The following is a 20560-nucleotide window of genomic DNA, read 5'->3' on the forward strand; positions in this document are numbered from 1 at the left end:
ACATCCCAAAGAAAAATGGCTTCCCCCTTCTGCATAAGGGGAGTAGGAGGGACAAGAGGAAGGCAGATGTGATTAAGATACATTGGATATGGATATGAAATTTTCAAAGAGTAATAAAAAAATAAGGTGAAGAGTGATTAAGCAATACACTGTATGCTTACTTCTAGATTTCACATGTACACACATGTAAAATCACACACATGGGTATGTACACATACCACTGACACACACACACACACACACACACACACACACACACACACACACAAATGATATCTGGAATTATTGTTATTGCTCACAGATGTCTCCCTAATTTTCTGTGTATAGATATTTACATGATGTGCTTATCACTATTGTATATTAACAATGAAAACATCAGTTGTCATTGCCAACATTAAACACTGGGGGTGAACACAGTCTTCACAGGGGCCAGGCAGGTATAAGCCAACGGCTCTGCTCCACGGCCAGACGCCCTGGCCACACACACATACTGACCAGTAATGTAAATCAGTGCATCCCAGGGGATCTTTCCTTCGTGGCAGTAAAGGTTGAGGTTCAGTAAGGCACATTCTCTATCACTGTCATTAAATTCATAGCAGATATTCCAGCCAAGGGGGCCGAACTTCTTTCTCTCCTAGAATGAAAGATGAAAACATCCTGAGATAAAATTGACGAACTTAATTTTGTTTAATGACAAAGAAGTTAATTTTCAGTATTGAAAAATAAAAGTTTTCGTTAGTGGTGGCTATCTCCACACTGCAGCCAGATAAAAACGTTTGGTTCAGCTTCAGCCGGGCCTTTACCAGGCAGGCCAAACACATCTTCATGGAATGGTCCCCAAGTTTCTAAAAGAGAATCTGGTTTTTTCTTAGATTTGGCAGATCTACCAAAAAAGTCTGTTCTGTAGGGTAAAATAAAACATTTCAAATTAGGGAAAAATTCCACCTAGAGTTTGGCATAAAAATATACTTTAATTATGAAAGAGAAAAGGAAATGGGGGTAGGGAGATGGGGAGAGAGAATCCTTGTCCTAGTTTTATTTCCATCACCTTGATAAAGTGTTCTGACCGAAAGCAACTTTAGGGAGAAAGGGCTTATTTGTATTTTCAACTCCAGGTTACAGCCCATTACTACTGGCCATGGCGGCAGGAACTTGAAGCGACTGGTCTTACCACATGGGTAGGCAAGAGCAGAGAGAGTATTCAACACACTTCCTTTACACAACTGGAGACCAAAGCCTGGGGAATGGTTCCTCCAATAGTGGGCTGGACCTTCCCACATCAAGACGATTGACATGGCTTCAGGCCAAGCTGATGCTGACAACCCTTCACTGAGACTCTCTTCCCAGGTGATTGTAGCTTGTGTCAAGCTGCAGTTGGAATTAAGCACCACAGCTCTCTTCCCTACTATTTTTAGGAGCTTGGCTGTGCCTTGTTGACATGGCAGACCATGCTGGTCAACCACTGACTTCTCCATGGTGACATCAAAAAATTACAGACAACTGAAATTGGTAGACATAATCACAGTCTTCGTGTCCTCACTTCCCATAGGGAAATCCCCTTTCCCTTTATTATTTTATTGTTCCCACCTCCAATTTCTTAATTTCAAACTGATGAAACATTTCAACTGGGTTAGAAGTTGGTCGCACGTTCTCGCCTTTGGATCAAACTTTTGTTAAATGTTATACTACCTCACATCATGGCTGCTTTCGGTAGTGGTACAGAGGTCCCTTCTATCATCTCTTCAGATCATTTGGTTTAATTGTTTTGTTTATTTATTCCATATTGTTCACCGTTACCCATCCCTTTCCCTCCAGGGACCCTATGTAGAGCACACAGAAAACCAGAAAGTAGCACCTAGAGATAAGCAAAGAGTCAAGAATTCAAGGACAACGTCACAGGGTGTGTACCAGACCACATAATGAATGTATGGAACAGAGAGAAGGAAACTGATGCTGGTTTCAGAGTTATTTTCAGAGGGTTTTAGGCTCTGGTCACAGGTAAGGAGGAGTCTCTTAAAGGTGGAGGAACTCACCCAAAGGAGCAGGTAGGAGTAGGTGAGCAGAAGAAAAATAAATGAACCAAACCGGGTGTGGCGACATGCACCAGCCGTCTCAGCAGTGGGGAGGCTAATACAGGAGGGCCGCAAGTTCAAGTCCAGGCCTTGTGGTAAGTTTGAGTGTGGAGCTTGAGCCTCAGGACAACAACCAACAAACAAATCAGGTGAACTTGAAGATTGGTAAAATATATGTGAGTGAAAAAGAGAATAAAAATATTCTTGGAGTTTTCATTGTAGGTTATTGAGTGAAGGGGGCCACCAATTTTGGGACTAGATTCCGGATGGGAAGCAGATTAGGGGTGTGCGGCAGAGGTGAGCGGTTGAACTGGACCTCGTGTGTTCGCCTGGGCTATGGTACTCCCCAGGTAGACCAGGAAAGCGGCAAGAGCTGTGAGCTACCGAGGCAAGGACACAGAGAGGCTGCTGGCCAGGCTAAACGAACTTTGGTTCCAACACAGAAAAAGCCCTTCAAGTTTCAATATGCCATCTTCAAGTTTTCACTTGCATCTTAACTGTTTACACACTTCTGTCATAGAACATTTCCTTACTGCTGCTGGAAAGCAGAGTCAGAGTCTGGAGACATGCCCAGAGGTGTAAGCGTGCTTGCTGCTCTTCCAGAAGACCTGTGTCAGGTAGCTCTCAGCTGTCTCTAACTCCAGCACTGGGGGATCCAACTCCCTCTTCTGGTAGGCCCCAAGCACTCATGCACATGTGATTTACACACACTCAGACACATACACACAAATAAATAGAAATAAGCAAATCTTTAGAAAAGGCAGAGTAGAGAGTGTACCTGAATAATGGCGTGGAAGAAACAAATGCCGAATATTAGTTTTCTCCATTTCATTCCAAGTATGTTTTCTTCAAAAAACGAAGGTGTCATTTCAGTAAAGGCTCGCCTGATATTTGCACGTAAGCCTTTTGGAGGCTCGTTGGTTACCTGGATATAGAAACAGCAGACGTGGCAGAGAGGGTGATTTTTATGCAGTTGTATTATTTCTAGATAGCACATATAGACTGAAGCCATTGAGATATGTATAGCTGATACCCATGGGGGCATTCTCTGTGGTGTGTGTGTGTGTGTGTGTGTATGTGTGTGTGTGTGCGTGTGCATGTGCTTGTGCTTATGTGTACATGTATGTGTGCTCAGGAGAGTGTTAGGAATCCTACTCTATGATTCCCCATCCTATTTGTTTGAGACAGTCTCTCACTGACCCTGCAGCTAAGGCTAAAGACTGGCAAGCCCTAGTAATTCTCTCTCTCTCTCTCTTTTTAATTGGATATTTTATTTATTTATATTTCAGATGCCACCCCCTTTCCCCATTCCCCGCCCCCCATCCCCCAGAAAACCCCTATCCCGTCCCCCCTCCTCCTTTTTGCTTTTATACCATTTTAATTACATGCAAGTATTAAGGTCAGTCCTAGGTTGAGGAACTAGCAATACAATAGATGCCCTCCTTAGCCCTGAGGCAACAGGCATATATGTTATAACTGACTTTTTAAATGGGTGCTGGGGATTTGAACTCGGGTCCTGTGTTCGTGCACCAAGCGCTATTATTCACTGAACCATCGTCTTCTTAGTGCCCTTACTTTTTGTCTTGTTCATTCACACTCCTTGGAGAACAGAGCCTAGTAGGTTCCTCAGAACTATCATGGTTGAAGCACTATCACAAGTACAACAGATATTTCCATTTGGGGTCTTTCTCCTCATATAATATAAGTCAGAAAGCTTAGTAAGTGTTCATTGGATTTTGTGGTCATCTCAAAATACAGAATTGTCCTGTATACTTTGTCCCTCGATGTTCCATGATGTGAGGGAAGAGAGGAAAGAGGCATCTCTTGTTTCCGTTTCTCATATGCAGAGATTTCCCTCTTCCTGGAAACTCACTGCCCTCAAACTCAGCAGCTGGAGGCCTTCCTGTCTGTCCAATGCTGACACAGTCAGTCCCTTAGCTCCAGGAGGGGCCGTTCTCACCACTTCATGCATGTAGCATTTTCTTGCAGAGGGAAGAGTAAGAATTGTTGAATGGCCAATAGGCCAGGATACCAAAAAAGAACTGTCTTGGGAAATTGCTTCCCTTCCTGCTCTCATTTGAAAGAATCATTGCCATCTTCCGCCTTCCCACCCTGGCCACATAGTCCTCTACATGGCTCTCTGCAAAGTCTGTGATGCCTGAAACCCCTGGGTGGATATTCAGAGATGAACTCTCTCATAGTCTAGTTATATACATATATTACCTTGACAGAATTCTGAAGGACTGTCACAGGAAATGTGGAACAAGGCATGGAGCTTAGAAAAAGCCGGAAAGTATCCTTGATTGTCTGATCTGTTTAAAACAAAGCAAAACATCAGGAAGGAAAAGTATAGCTTGTAGGAGCATTGTCTGTTCTCTCTCTCTCTCTCTCTCTCTCTCTCTCTCTCTCTCTCTCTCTCTCTCTCTCTCTCTTTCTCTCTCTCTCTGTCTCCGAAACCTCCTTCAGACTTCTACTTCCTGCATCTCTCTATTCATCTTCCTGACTCCCTCTTAGTCTGCTTTTTTCCTCAATCCTATATTCTTGCTTGGCCTCTTGACCTGTGGTTGACTTTATTTAACCCTGTTTACAACATTCAAGCAGAAAGCTCTTGAGTTAAAGGCGTGTGCTAAGGCTGAGCCACACCACAACTAAAACCAAGTTTTTCTAATAAATAGCACACTATCAGGATTCACAGTGTGATCAAATATCTTGTAACACTCGTCCTGAGTATTTTTTTTTTTTTTTTTTTTAACAACTATCAAGTCCAATTTGGGCTGCCCAAATACTCTTGGATGTGTGGCCAACTTATCAGAGGCTACACTCAACGAAAATCAACTCTCCTTGTTCCAGCAGCTACCAACTGCCAACAGCGCCTCAGCTAAGAGTGGGGCTCCATGCCTGCCTCCTGTCAGTCTGCTAAGGCTCCTTGAAGTGCTGGCAAGAAGCTGAGGGAGCCCCACTGCCAGGAACTGCTTCTGTGATACCGGACCCTGACCTATAGCGAAGACCTTGTCATTGTCATTGGAGGGGAAGTCCCTTCCCTCTTACCCCTTACATTTAAACGTGTAGGGATGGCATTGGGGATGAGGGGCCTTTCAGGGATGGTGACTTAGTGAGCAAGGCAGCTAGGTACCCTGTAAGGAAGCAGCTTGCCTCCTCCATAGGCACCAGTAAAGGAATGAGACAAGAGTCATGTAGTTAGTTCTTCCCTTCTCTGAAAGCTTGCTATAGTTGGCAAAGACCCAGAGAAAGGGGCTGGGATACCCTAGGCCATTTGGTATTCTCCCCATGGCCTCCTGGTTCTGTAGTTTGTTTGTTTGTTTGTTTTGAGATGGGTCTACTGTGTAGACCTGGCTGGCTTTGAACTCACAGAGATCCACTTGCCTCTGCCTCCCAAGTGCTGAGATTAAAGGTGTACGTTACCACACCCAGTCTTGCCCTTTTTCTTTGTTTCTGTTTTGTTTTAATTTAGGCAGGATGTCTTGTAGCCCAGGCTGGCCTTGAGCTACTTTGGCTACTTTCCCTGTAGCCAGTGATGACCTTGCCCTCCTGGTCTTGCTGCCTTTCCTGCTCCAGTGCAGGGATTCCAGTGAGGGGACACAACGCTGAGCTCTGCACGTTCATGTTATAGGGTGAGATTTAATGTTTTAATCTTTTCCTGACGCAAGACTGCTTCTCTATTTCTTTTTATCACAGTCATAAGACACATTTCAAGTTCAGGTGTTTTCCCACAGCACGCCATGTGAAGCAAACGATTCAGTGGGCCATCCCCCTTACTGGGCGTCCAAAGGCCTATTTCTGAATCCTGACTGTGGGACTTTACCCAACCTCCCCATTGTTCAAGTTTTTCTTTTCAAGAGGCGAAAGCATGAGGTCTATAATGGAGACTTGCCGTGTCTGGAGACGCAAAGCTGTGTGAGGGTGGGGCCATTCCTTGGGAGCTGTGTGCACAACTTACTTGGATCTGTGAAGGTTTTGATCAGCTCTTCCATTGCCAGCATCCAAGAAACGGCAAGATGGCAGTTCTGCAGAAATACCCAGTTTCCGGATTTCATTGCGTCCTTGATCATCTTCTCAGCAATGGGGCCCTGCCCTTGTCCCAGTGAAATTGACTGCACACTGGGTGGAACAACACAAGACTTTCTTGCAATATAGATATTTTAATTAGCTTTAAACTTACATTTTTATATTCTCTGTACACATGTGGTGTTTGTGTGACACATGTATGTGCTGGGTGCTTGGGTTCCATGCTGTACATATGGAAGTCAGGGGACAATTCCAGGAGCCAAGTCTCTCTACCATGTGGGACTCAGGGACTGAATTTAGGTCGTCAAGCTTGGCTGTAAATGTCTTTGCTCAGTGAGTTTTAGACTCACTGCATAGTTCAGGTTGGCCATGAATTTGAAATTCTCTTCCTTCACCTTCTGAGTAGGTAAATTACAGAACGAGACCTAGCTTTTCAATCTTTTAAATGATCTTTCTTTTTAATATTTCATTTAAGAAATATTTCCATATCAAATGATGGTACCTATATTAATACTCTATTTTATCACGTTGTTTACTATGCTTATATCTCTCAGCTACTCGGATCACTTTACATGCATAAGATGAGATATAGGTCAAAGTACACTTTATGTGTATGGCCATCCCACTGTCCAAGGACTACTTATCAAAATGATTATTCTTTTCATTGTTCTAAAGTATCACTTTCATCATAAATGGTGTCCCAAAATGATTGGGTGCATTTCTGATTTTTGTATTCTCTTTTATCCATCTGTTTATCTAGCTTTGACTAGGACCATAAAATCTAAATGACTCTTTCTAACATGTTATAGTATGTCTTGACATGTGTTAAAACAGATCGTCTCACTTTGTTTTGCTTCCATAATACTTAGTCTTCCTTTTAACCGTTGTAAAGTGGGCAGTTCAGTGTCTTGTGATACATTCACAATGTTGAATGTCTAATGAGTGACCTCTCATTCCAGAAATGTTTTCACACCTCACACCCTCTGTTAGAGTTCTTCAGAAAAACAGAACCAATAGAACACACACACACACACACACACACACACACACACACAGAGACATGGACACACACACAGACATGGACATGGACACACACACACAGATATGGACACACACACAGACATGGACACGGACACACACACACAGACATGGACACGGACACAGACATGGACACACACAGACACATGCACACATAGTCACACACATGCACTTGCATGTTCTTACTTAAAATGTGTACAGATACATTCTCATGATATGCACAGATGTGTGTATATATTCATATGTAAGATATACTGGGTATTGGCTCATGAGATTATGGATTCCAGGCTGACCCACAGTCTGCCATCCGTAAGCTGAAAGTACAGGAAGTTGGTCATTCATTTCATTCATTTCATTCAGTCTGAGTGCGCAGGCTTTAAGAACCAGGGTGCCAGTGCCAAAGAAATACATTGTCAGCCATCTTTTGTGTGCTTTTCTGTCTCTTCCCCTGGGACTTTCACGTTACATCTCCCAGGCCTCTCTTAGTTTTCCTTGGTTCTTTTTTCTTTCTGCTCTGAACAATCTCAGTTGACCTATCTTCACATCCCCTGGGTCTTTCTCCTGCCTCCTCACACGTGAACTCTTCACTTCAATAGTGTGTTTCACAATAATTTCTACCTGGTCCCTGTATGTAAATCCTGTTTGTTCATATCTTTATTTGGGTGAGACATCTTTTGTGTTTTCCTTCAGTCCTTTGTCTCTGCTTTCCTTTAGCTGTTATGAATATAATTAAAACAGTTCAAGTTTTTGCTATTCAAATACTGAACATTCTTACCTGTATGCGGAAAATAAGAAGTTGATTTTAAAGACATAGAATTGGATCATGCTCAAGCTGACGTGGGGAGGGGATTTGGTGAGGACAAAGGACAACCAGCAGGTGCAGGTGGACAGGAAGATTATGATATCTGGTTGACAATAGTTAATTGTATATTTCAAAGTTGCTTGTAGAAAAGACTTTGACAGAGCTGTCGGTTACACAGATCTGATCATAACACACAGTCTACAAGTCTGATGAATATGTACAGTTATTGTGAGTTATTTAAAATATATTTTAAAAGTTTTCCTATGTTAAGTTCAATAGCTTGCATTCCTCAGAGTAAGTTGCTAATTAAGGATTTTCCTTGTGAATGAACCACACTCTCCCATCTTTCTTATTCCTTTGGATGCATTGTAATTTACTTGAAATGTAGGCATTTTGAATATATAATGTGGCAGCTATGGAAATCCAGTCGTCCCCTCTCACTGATGTTTAACTACTGCGACTTGTGTGCTTGCTTTTTTACTTAACGACTTTTGCAATGCCTGCATTTTTTTTTTTTTTTTTTTTTTTTTTTTCTGAGACAGAGTTTCTCTGTGCACACCTGGCTGTCCTGGAGCTCGTTCTGCAGACCAGACAGGTCTCAAACTCAGAGATCCGCCTGAGTCTGCCTCCTGAATACTGGGATCAAAGGCATGTGCCACCACTGCTCAGCTAATGTCTGTATTCTTTGCAGTGTGCACACACTGACCTCTCTGGTTGGCTGGCTTAGCGGTCATCTGGTAGCGAAGCAGAGGTTTCACTCAGTGTCTGGACTGACAGCAAATTGCTCAATTCGCACATGCTCTCTGTATGTCTGCATGTTTATCAGGGATAAAGAAAACTCAGCCTGCCTGCCTGTCAAAATGGGGCATGGAGTTTCAGATTGAAGAAGCAATGGCTCTTCTTGGGTCTCAAGTCTGCTGACTTGGCTGGAGCTCATACTATCTATCACTTGTCCTGGATCTCTGCCTCTCAGGCTTGGACTGGAGCTAAATACATCACCAGCCTTTAAGAGCCTCCAGGGTGCTGACTGAAGAATCTGGGACTCTCAGACTTTGTAATCACATGATCCAATTCCTTATAATAGATTTCTATCCATAAACACACACACACACACACACACACACACACACACACACACACACACACTCATGAGCCACCCACATCAGTAGCCTATGATTCTGTTTCTTGGCAGAAGCTCAGTGAATACAAATCATGAAGCCTAAAAGAGATGGATCCATCATCTGTCTATAATTCTCAGTCCAGGGACTAGGCCATACCAACAACGTTATTTGGATCCCATTCAGCTGGAGGTCATTTTGAGAAAGATGAAATTATAAGAACATAAGAATCTTATTCTTGAATGTATTTGAACATAAGGAGCAAGGCTCACTCCTTGTGTGATTATGTGATTGTTAATCATGTAATAAATGCTACCCAGGTTCTAATAGATTTCTACTAAATTGTATCTTAATTTTAGGTAATCTCTCTTTGGCTCAATTGAAATTCACACCTGCACTTACCCTTCCTTAACAATACACATGGCTGAGGACTAACCCAGTCTATTTATTGAGTAAGGGTTACTTGTATGGAATAGTTCTGTTCCACAGGAGAGGAGCACAGGAGCACTTTAGTATAAGCGTTGGTAAGGCTGATAACCATATCATATATACACATAATATACACATACATATTACACACACACACACACACACACACACACACACACACACACACACACACAGGCTTGTAGTGTGATCTTACCGTTCTGCATAACCGCTCTCCCTGGCAAACCTTTGAAAGGCACCCATGGGATCAGAGCCGGTGCTCAAGATAAACACTAGGGGTGTGCTGCTTGACATGTCCTGATACAGGGTGGCCAGGTCCACTGGAGGTGTCTCAATAAACTGTTTGCCAAGATTCTCTATCACAAAGTCTGTAAGAGCAAAAACCACCTGAAAGTTGGAAAGAGGAAAAAATGTTAAAAGTAGTATTCTGGGTTAAGCATGCTCTATGTTCCCATCCCAGCTTTTCTCTCTTAAGAGGAGGGTGCTCCGTACTTTGGTAGTTTAAGAAATAACTTGTTTACAAACTTATTTTTAAATTATATGTATGTCTGCATGTGGGCATGTGCGTGTGAGTGCACATATCTTTAGAGGACAGAAGAGGGCGCTAGATCCCCTGCTGCTGAGTAAGCCGTGCACCTGCAAGTGACCAGCTGTTAGCTGCCTGAGCTGGGTGCTGGCAATCGAACCTGGGACCTCTGAGTGTGTGAGTGAGTGTGTGTGATTGGATGAGTGTGTGTGTTTGTGGATGCACATAAAGTACATATGTAGGTATGCGTGTATGTAGGTCAGAAGACAACTTTAGAGGACAGGGGCCTCTCTTCCCACCCTGAGATCAGGGCACTGAACTTAGATCTTTGCAAGTAATTTTGCCACTAAGCTATCTCACTGGCTCGCTGGAATGTCCCCATTCTCCTGAAGAAGCATTTGACTCTAGCAGGTAGGACCACTGGACACCAATGGCTCTGCTTGACAACAGAGCTGGGAAGGATGGGTTGGGCAGGCTCCTTACACTCTCGTCTCAGAGACCTTGTCTCTGGTCTTATCTGTTCTAAGGCTCCTACCGGCACTTTATCAACGCAGGAGTCCAGACTTCAGTTTGGAAACTTCATAGGGGTTCTTTATTTCAAACTTCATCTTTTCTTTCCACTTAGTTAATTGATGTATCTATTTGAGACAGGATCATATCGTGTGGTCCTAGCTAGCCTGCAACTCACCGTGTAGGTCAGACTGACCTCTAGAGGTCAGAGAGATCCACTCGCCTCTACCTCCAAAGTGCTGTGATGCCAGACATGTGTCACCATGTCTGCCCCAAATCCCATTTATTTAGCAAGTCATTCTCTAAAGCAAAGTCAGGGGCAACGTCCCTGAATGATTTGATGAGGGTATCTAGTTGGCAGGGGAGATGTCTGGCATATTGTCACTTTTGAGCCTCCTTTTCAGGGTGATCTTATCCATGGTCTTGGCTGACTTAGGTTTTTGAATTCTCATTTTAAAAACACAATCTAATTCTAAACTCTTCATGTTAACTTGGAAAACAAATTTTATTTGGTAGCACGAGCCTTATAAGGTGTTTGGTGGACTGTGCGGGTAAGCATTTTCAGTAAGTCCTCTGTGTACTGTCAGTGATGCCTGCTGTTTGTAGCTTTTATCATATTTTAAAAACAATTTTATTTTTATTTTGAATTTTGCGTATGTGTGGCTATGTGTTTGTGAGTGCGGCGCCTGTACAGTTCAGAAGAGGGAACCAGACCCCTGGAGCTGGGATTACAGGCAGCTGTGAGCTGCTTAATGTGGGTGTTGGGAACTGAATTCATTTCATCTTCAAGAGCAGTGAGTTCCCTGAACCGCAGAGCCATCTCCCCGGCTCCATTTCATCACATTTAGAGAACACGGCTGTGTGTAAGGGTAAGGCTAGGAATCACAGTGGATCACAGTAAATGCCTTTTTATTTGGACATAAAAGTGAAAGCTTCAAAGGTTATTCCATTCTGTTCCTGTGTTAATTAAGACAAAACCGGATCTTGCTTCGTGAAGCCTCTGCCCACGCCTCAGTCCCTGGGGTTATTTCAAGGCCCCCGTGAATCACAGCATTTTAAGTAATTTTACGTTTCTATATGACAGAGTCTTTTAGCAACATACTCACACAGTTCTTAATTATAATTCATTAATTTCAGACATATAGCCAGTGTTCACCTTTCTTTGACTGAATTATAAATGTGTATGTATACATGTTTAAGTAGCAATAGGTTTAGCTTGAAGTCTAAATAAAACATATACATAAAGACTAGTTGATTTCTTTCATATGTCTACTCCTATTAAAAAACTCCTTTTTTGGTGGGGTGAGGGGAGACTTCTAGAAGTGACTCAGGGATTAAAAGCACTGTTGCTCTTGCAGATGACCTGGAATCAGTTTTGGCACCTACAGGGTGGCTAGCAACTCTAGTCTCAAAGGATCCAGTGACCTCTTCTGACCTTGACAGGTACCAGGCATGAAAACAGTCCACATAGTACATGCAGGCAAAACACTAATACACATAAAGAAATCTACTTTTTTATAAACCAAACCAAACCAAACCAAACCAAACCAAACCAAACCAAACCAAACCAAACCAAACCTCTTTCCCGCTTGAGAAACAAACATGTAGTTGTGTAAAGCAGGCTGTATATCTTGCAACCTTTCTCACAATCGAGAATGTTCTAGCCACAGTGGCGTAATCACAAAGCCTGTTGTTCTTTGGGACTCTTGCTCTCTAGTCACCCCTCACGTCTGTCTGTCAGCGTTCCACAGGTAGCCACTCTCCCAGTTTCCTTGAAGACTTGCTGTGTTTCAGAGCCTTTCTTCCCAAAGTGTTAAGATTTATCAGGCAGGCCTCTACCTCCCGGTGCTGGGCTTAAAGGATTTGAGCCCAGCTCTCCCAGCCTTCCTCCTGCTTCTGTGACTATTCGGTTTTCCTTTCCCAAAGGTGGGACTCATCAGAGGATCACCATCCTTTGCTCAGTGACCTCTCATGGTGCTATGAATTATTCTCCGAGTCACATTAACCTCTGTGGCTTTACTTCCCAACTGAACAGTGATGATTCCTTCATCTGTATCCTAACACACACTTCTCTCTGGAGTTTCTAGACTGCCGTCCACTCTGACAGCTGGCGGGTGCTGACAGCTCACTGACATCTTTCTCTCTCTGACACATGCATTCTTTCACGTTGGCTTGGTTTTTGGTGCAGCTATCCCCACTGGTACCCAAGCAGAACCTGGCAGCCACGGCAGTTCCGTGGTCACATCCCTGCCCTCTTGACAATCTGCTACTTCTGTCTTAACTCAGGCATCCGTGATCGCCTCCACAGACTACTTTAGTAATTTGCAAACAAGTCTGGAGACTGTTCCCCACCCCTCCATTAAATGCCTCCTCTTGTTTTTAAGATTATTACTCTGACAAAACCTTCCAACACACCCCAGTCCCACGTGAGAAATGGCAACAACAATTGCGTGCAGCTGACAGGAGGGGACCAGGTTCCCAGCTGGCTTTTTGCTTATCCTGGAGGGAAACACATTCTGCTCAAACCATCATCTTTATTTTTAAAGCTGCTTCCTAAACTAGGGCTGTTGTTAGCTGTAAGTAGATCCACAACTCACAAGTAGCTGTCTTTGGTGAAAATGTCATGACATTGTCCTTTAATTACAAAGGACTACCCACCTTTTCTTCTTTACAGCATTTAATAAGAATTAGCTTATGGAAAGAGCTGAAGTTTGAGCCCCAACCATGGTCCTTGTCTTCCTCATGTTTCTGTTTAGGGTATCCTTCCCAGCTCTGTGGGTTAATATAGGTCTCGAAAGATCCTGGAGAGACAATTTTAAAAGATGCCTTAATCCAAGCAGCTTTGACTCTGAAATTAAATAAATACACGTGGCCAGTTAAAAGAAGACACCTTCTTTTAACCTTACTGCCAGGCTTTTAAGACTCAAGTGTGAAAACATTAACCTCTCCCCTACTCAAACTAGTTAGAAAGCAAAGAATTTAAAAGATCACAAAACAAAATCCAACAGCAAAACACAAGCAAGCAAACAAACAGAGATGCTAAAAATAAAGGAATGTATAGAAATACTATATTAAGCAAAAGGGAGATTGGAAATGATTAGAATAACCTTGGGTAAAACAGAACCCAAGATAATCATGATTAAATGAGGAAATAGACCAAGTTTTACTAATTAAAAAATAAATTACATAATAAAAATACAACAAAATATACATGTATATTAGACAATAACGTAAAATCTATCAGGCAGCTCCTGTTGGAAGTAGAAGGAAAAGCAGAAAAGAACACAATAATGTTAAGAAATAGCACACGGGGCCTGGAGAGGTGGCATAGAGGTTAAGAGCTCTGACTGATCTTTCAGAGGAAGTTCAGTTCCCAGCTCCTGCAGGGCAGCTCACCATCACCCATAACTCCTGTTCCAGGTGACCCAGTGCCCTCTTCTGACCTCTGTAGGCACCACACATGCATGTGGTACACAGGCATACAGACACAAAACACTCAATAAACATAGAAATAGATACATCTAAAAAGAAAATTAAAAAAAATAGCACACAACTGTCAGCCTTCCATAGAAGTACTGAGTCTGGCCTATGTAATTTTAGATAAATAATAGATGAACAAACTGGCATATATCCAACCCTATGCCTGATATACACAGTACATCATTCTTCCCATATCACCTCCAGCAAGGCAATGTTCCCAAGAAATGAGCCTGCATCTCACTTGAGGGTTAGGATGCTAGCTAGTTCTTTAAAAAGAGATTTACTTTTATCATCCGTCTATCTATCTATCTATCTATCTATCTATCTATCTATCTATCTATCTATGTGCGTGGTGGATAGTATCTGCATACATATATACAGGTGTCCACAGAGGTCAGAAGAGAGCATCGGATCCCCTGGAGCTGGAATGCTGGGCATATCTTCTGAGGGCCTGATAGCAGCAAAGAACCAATGACACTTCAGAATTGAGTGACACTATGGTAGTGGTCGTGGGGTGGTGTCACCTCTGCAAAACGACTGACTCCTGTAGGGGGTGGAGGCTATCACGGGGTGTGCGCACAGGGTGCGAGTCAGAGCGGTGTTCATCAGCTGAAGGTGGCTACGTCCCTGTGAGCAGCAGAGGGGAGAACCTCTCATTGCAGGGCCAAGCCAATCCAACCCAATCTGTTTTCTAGTGCTTTGTCATGCATAAATGTTGTATGTTTAGTTGGGTGTAAAGGCAGAGGCAGCAAATCTCTGAGTGTGAGGGCAGTCTGGTTTACAGAGTGAGTTCTAGGACAGCCAGGGCTATACATGCGCTACACACACACACACACACACACACACACACACACACGAACACTCATATATAGTTTTATTTTAAAGATGTATTTGTTTTTATTTCATATTTTAATGTAACATGTTTATTATTTGGTAACTGTGTATATGCATACGATATATTTTGAACATTTCCAGCGACTCCTCACCATAGCTCTCCCCGGATCCACCCTCACTCTTCCATCCGTTTTTAATTTTCATTTGTGTGTAGTGTGTTTCTGTGTGAGTGCGTCCCCAGGGAGGTCAGTAGAAGGCTTCTGGTCTCTGGAGCTGGAGTTATGGGTGGCTCCGAGCTGTCTGCTGTGGGTGCTGGGAAATGAACCCCTGGCCCTCTGGAAGATCAGGAAGCACTCAAGCACTGAGCCATCTCTCCAGCCTCTGCATATTCTAAATAATTACTCTCAACTAATAAAATCTGTGGTTCTTGAAAACCACAGAAGGCTATGTGTTAAGACAATCCAGAGGGTAATGTTACAGTTCAGCTCTTTGTTGTCTGTGGGCAAAGGGGAGAGCATCGTGAAGAGATGGGAGGGACTCTGAGATGCTGGTACTTGCCCCATTTCTCAAGGAGCGGTGGTTTATTAATGTGTCTGCGTATGAGGACCAGTGATACTTCTGACTTTTTAGTACATGCTCCATTCCTTAAAAAAGTTCAAAGGTTCATGGAATACAGCTACCGCTGCCTTTAAATTGATGAGATAGGGGCTTGGGAGGTGGCTCAGGGGTCAAAGTGTCTTCTGTGCAAGCATGGAGACTGATGTTCAGATCCATAGCACCCAGGCATTATTGCTCTTGTCTGGAACTCCAGTGATAGCCGGTAGAGGCAGGTGGATCTCAAGGGCTCTCTGGCCAACCAGTCTAAAGGAAATGGTTACTTTAGGTTCAGTGAGAGACCCCATCTCAAAAAATAAGGCGGAGTAGTGATAGAAGAAAGACATCTGACGCCAGCTTCTGAATAAGCCAGTACGTTTTCCTATACAGTATATAAACACATGTATAACACACACACACACACACACACACACACACACACACACACACACGATGTAAAGTAGCCATGAAATATTAAAAACTCATGGACCAAGTATTCAATGCAAAATATTGTAAAAGCAATTCACCTATGATTTCTTAAAAATAAAGGTAGTTTTTTTTTTTTTTTTTTTTTTTTTTTTTTTTTTTTGTCCAAAGTATAGACTTTGGAGAAAGGGTGAATTCATGATTGAAGTCAGAATTCAGGAGCCCGTTTACCTCTCCCCCTTATCAACAGCACTCTTTGTCATCTTACCTAAGGAAACACAGATGGGATGCAACAGTATATTTTTTGTAAGTCCTTCAAAAATTGGAAATGATTCTTCTAGGTCACAGCATGAGAACCACATCTGAATGGGCAGCCAGGGAGCTTCCGGCTTGGGAGGGCGTTCCTGCAGGGGGACAGAGAGGACGTGAGCAGTTTTCAGAGACGGCCACAATAGCGTGTTCTTCCACCTTGTCTAGGGGAAAAAGAAACTGTAACAGCGTGTTAGAAACAGCCGTTCTCGGGGCTGGGAGATGGCTTGTGGGTAGGGGTACCAGCTGTGCAAGAATGAGGGCTTGAGATCGGAGTCTCAGCATCAGTGGAAGAACTGGGGTCAGGAGGAGGATTGGAACCGAAGCCTAACCGAAACCAGTGAGCTCCAGGCCAGCGAGAGAGCTAATTTCAAGGAAGGAGGAGCAATAGAAGAGGGTACCCAGCATCCTGTGCTGCTCTCCATTCACGTGTTCATGGGCATCCCCAGGGGTACACCCCCACACACAATCATTTTCTTAACACAGTTAGTAAGATATGGTGGAATAGACATGAGTGGGAGAGATGTGTGTGGTACTATGGTAGTACCACTGGAACATCATGAGATCAAACCCAGCCTAGGCTACCTCGTCTTAAAAGCAAGGAAGTAAGCAAGCTAGCCAAAGGCACAGTGCTGTGCCAATCCCAGTTCTCAGGGGATGGCTCTGAACATGAGGACAGGCTGAGACTTTCAATTTGACACTGCAGAGAACAGAGTTGACCTGGTGAAGGAGTAACGTCAAATCAGTTATGCTTCCATTGAGGGTCTCCCGAAACACCCCACACCCACTGTCTCAACTTCAAAATACTTTTATGGTTAATGGCCCCATGTACAACTCTAGTCCAAAGAGTCCAAGATGGTCTCAGCCTGGAAGGGTGAGGGAAGCTGGACAGAGGAGTAATAGCAGAGCCACGACAAGTAAAGATTTAATTTTACAGGGATGGAGAGAAGGCTCAGAGGTTAAGAACACTTGCTTGTCTTGCAGAGAACCTAGTTCAGATCCCAGTGACCATGTTGGATGGCTCATAACTTTAATTCCAGGGGATCTAACACTCTCTTCTGGACTTGGCAAGCACTCACATGCACTCCCCCAACACACACACACACACACACACACACACACACACACACACACACACACTCCCCACAATTTAGCTGTGATAAATACATATGGAGTTATTTCAGATATTCCTAGAAATCTCCATTGTAATGCTGGCCATATTCCACAAAGCACTTACATAAGGCTGAAGAGGTTTGTTGTTTATTTGTTTGTTTTTTTAATTTTTTATTTATTTATTTTTTTAAAAAAGAGAGTAAACTATGACTACAGGCTAAAACTAGTTCTCTGACATTTCCCTAAATAGATGCCTGGGATTTCAGACTATGTTTTCAAACACTTGGTTGCATACGACTAAAATATCATCTAATCCAAGCTTCTAAAGCGTACAACCCAATGATGTTTGAACGTCAGCAGATAAGTGTGACCATTCCACAGCTGGTTTTAAAAGAATTAATCCTGTCAATATCAGACTAGACATAAACACACCAGGAGACATCTCAGGCCCAATTCCAGGTCGCTGCAACAAGGTGGCTAATGCAAACGATGTCACACCAAACTTCTGGTTTACTAGGGCACACGGGGTTATGGGTAGTCTGGTACTTAAGCAACAGGGAGCTTTAGCCTAAAAATGCATCTCCCGGAGTTCAACACATCATTGCCAAACATTGCTAATGATCATCTGAGTGACGGTGTCACCAGCGCAGGGGCCTGGTGTAGGTGGCTGCTGACTGCTCAGGGTGGGGGCTGGAGAAGCATGCAACCGTGCTCAATGCAAATCTTGGCTCTTTCTTTTACAACAGACTTCTCTGCAGCTTGAGGCGAGACTCGCAGCATCTCACCCACAGCAGAACATCTTTTAGAATTGGAGTCAGTTCTCTCAAGTCTTTCTCCTTCAAGTAAGTTTGTGTGATAGTTTTTTTTATTTAAAAAGATTTATTTTATTATTAGCTCCTCCTCCTCCGTGTGTGTGTGTGTGTGTGTATGTGTGTGTGTGAGAGAGAGAGAGAGAGAGAGAGAGAGAGAGAGAGAGAGAGAGGGGGGGGGGAGATGTGAACAGGGACATTCAGGAGTTTTGTAAGAGCAGCAAATGCTCTCCCCCTCCCCCCCGCCCAAGACGTTTCTCTGTGTAGCCCTGGCTGTCCTGGAACTCACTCTATAGACCAGGCTGGTCTCGAACTTAGAAATCCGCCTGTCTCTGCCCCCCACGTGCTGGGATTAAAGGCGTGTGCCACCACTGCCCAGCTCCAGCAAATGCTCTTATCCATCGAGACAGCTTTCCAGTTACTTGGGTAACATTTTAATTCTCTTTCATAATCTTTAAAGTATCTTTACAAGAAGTAGTTTCCCTTTGGGCTATAAGAAACAGTTTGGGTTTCATTGTGAGATGGTAGCAAATCAGTCACGCTCTCCCATTCCCCAGGCAGTTCTAACTCTAGTTCTCTGGATTTTCAAAAAACGGCATCTATACTTCTTTCCTGTACAGAGGTCTGGATCTTCTCAAAGTCACCGATGAGGGTTGATACCTTCCTGTTATCTTGGATACTCGTAATGGTGTCTAGATGTTGATTCCTTTACGGAGGCTTTTGCCCAGATGTCTGGGAGAGTCACATTCTATGACAGCTATATGTACTTCCTAAACGGGGAGACTAGAAAAATCCATTACCCTTTGCCCCACTGGGCTGTCCAGGAGATGTTGTCCTTGCATGTACTTGAACACTGTCCACCAGAGTGAAACTCGTTTTCTCTCCTGAGCTGCAGATCTTTACAGTGGGCTTGAGATGTTTAATGACTGTGTCGTATACAGATATGCTCTCTAAAGAGATTTGTTTTTATTTTTATCTACGTGTATATTTCGTGTTTATGTGTACTCATGCATGTGGGTGCATGCAGAAGCCATTAGCGGGTGTTGGATCCTCTGGAGCCAGAGTTCTAGGCAGTTGTGAACCACTAATGTATGTGCTGAGAACCAAACTCATGTCCCCTGCAAGAGCAGCAAGCATTCTTAACTGGCCAGTCTCCTCCCAACCCTTAGAGGCATTTCTCCTAGGGGTCTACAGCATCACTAGCACAGTAGAAGAGTTTGACTGCCATTCACATTTTTCAATTTTTAAAAATATTTTTTAAAAAAATTATTTATTTTGTATCATGTGCATGAATGCTTTGACTGCATATATGTATGTGCACCGCATGCATGCAGTACCCAGAGAGGCCAGAAGAGGGCATTAGCTTCCTGGGAACTGGAGTTAGACAGTGGTGAGCAGCTATGTGGGTGCTGGGACCTGAACCTAAGCGCTTTGCAAGAGCATCCAGTGTGCTTAACCTCTGATCCATCTTTCTAGCCCTCAGTATCATTCTTAATGCGCTAGCATTAGGGAGCCAGCCTGTTGTCCGAAGCTTGGGAGCTAGCCATTGGATTCCCCTTTCTAGCCACGAAGGTTAGATGGCATCTTCTTCCAAAACAGAGGCTGTTTCGTTTAGGTTGGGAATCTGTAGCCTGGACAGACTACCTTCCTCAGTGTCCTCAGCTCGACAGTCTAGACAGCTTGCTGCAGCTTCTGCAACAGCACCTGCGGCTTCACCATGCTCTTACAAAGAGAAAGAAAGTGTCTTTCCTTTGCTGTCTTTTCTGGTCTCAAACTTCACTTCTGCATCTTCTCTACCTTCCTTTCTGTGAAGGAAGTTTCTTCACGGACTTAGAGAGCTGGTACCTTGCCTGGTGTTTGAGGGGATGCAGGGCTGGGTCGATCTTAGTTTTTGATCTTCTTATCATGCCTATGCTCACTGTAGTGCTGCCTTTAATTTTCTTCAAGAGGCCAGGTGTAGCAATGCATTAGGCAAAGGCAGGCCGATCTTTGTGAGTTTGAAGTCAGCCTGCTCTATGTAGTGAGTTCCAGGACAGCCAGAGCTACATAATTGAAAGACCCTGTGTGATGGTTTGTACATGCTCAGCCCAGAGAGTGGCACTATTAGAAGGTGTGGCCTGGTTGGAGTAGGTGTGTCACTGAGGGTGTGGGCTTTAAGACCCTCATCCTAACTGCCTGGAAGCCAGTATTCTGCTAGTAGTCTTCAGATGAAGATGTAGAACTCTCAGCTCCTCCTGCACCATGACTGTCTGGATGCTGCCATGTTCCCACCGTGATGATCATGGACTGAATCTCTGAACCTGTAAGCCAGCCCCAATTAAATGTTGTTCTTTATAAGAGTTGCCTTGGTCATGGTGTCTGCTCACAGCAGTAAAAACCTAACTAAGACACTCTGCCTCAAAAACCAAACCAAACCAAACCAAACCAAACCAAACCAAACCAAACCAAACCAAACC

General features: G+C 43.6%; 1 protein-coding gene across 2 annotated transcripts in view; it reads right to left on the reverse strand.

The window, feature by feature from the left end:
* Positions 1–20560, reverse strand: part of Dnah6 (dynein axonemal heavy chain 6) — a 191083-nt gene that overhangs the window by 17614 nt on the left and 152909 nt on the right. For both annotated transcript variants that reach the window (XM_076939926.1, XM_034511794.2), the window contains 7 exons: positions 16142–16277; positions 13198–13340; positions 9700–9890; positions 6031–6191; positions 4296–4384; positions 2851–2997; positions 496–634 (listed from right to left, as the gene is read on the reverse strand). In XM_076939926.1, coding sequence (XP_076796041.1) covers positions 496–634; positions 2851–2997; positions 4296–4384; positions 6031–6191; positions 9700–9890; positions 13198–13340; positions 16142–16277 — 1006 coding nt within the window. The remainder of the gene's footprint in view (positions 1–495; positions 635–2850; positions 2998–4295; positions 4385–6030; positions 6192–9699; positions 9891–13197; positions 13341–16141; positions 16278–20560) is intronic.

The sequence above is a fragment of the Arvicanthis niloticus genome, chromosome 9 (genome assembly GCF_011762505.2).
Source record: "Arvicanthis niloticus isolate mArvNil1 chromosome 9, mArvNil1.pat.X, whole genome shotgun sequence".
NCBI classification, from domain to species: domain Eukaryota; kingdom Metazoa; phylum Chordata; class Mammalia; order Rodentia; family Muridae; genus Arvicanthis; species Arvicanthis niloticus.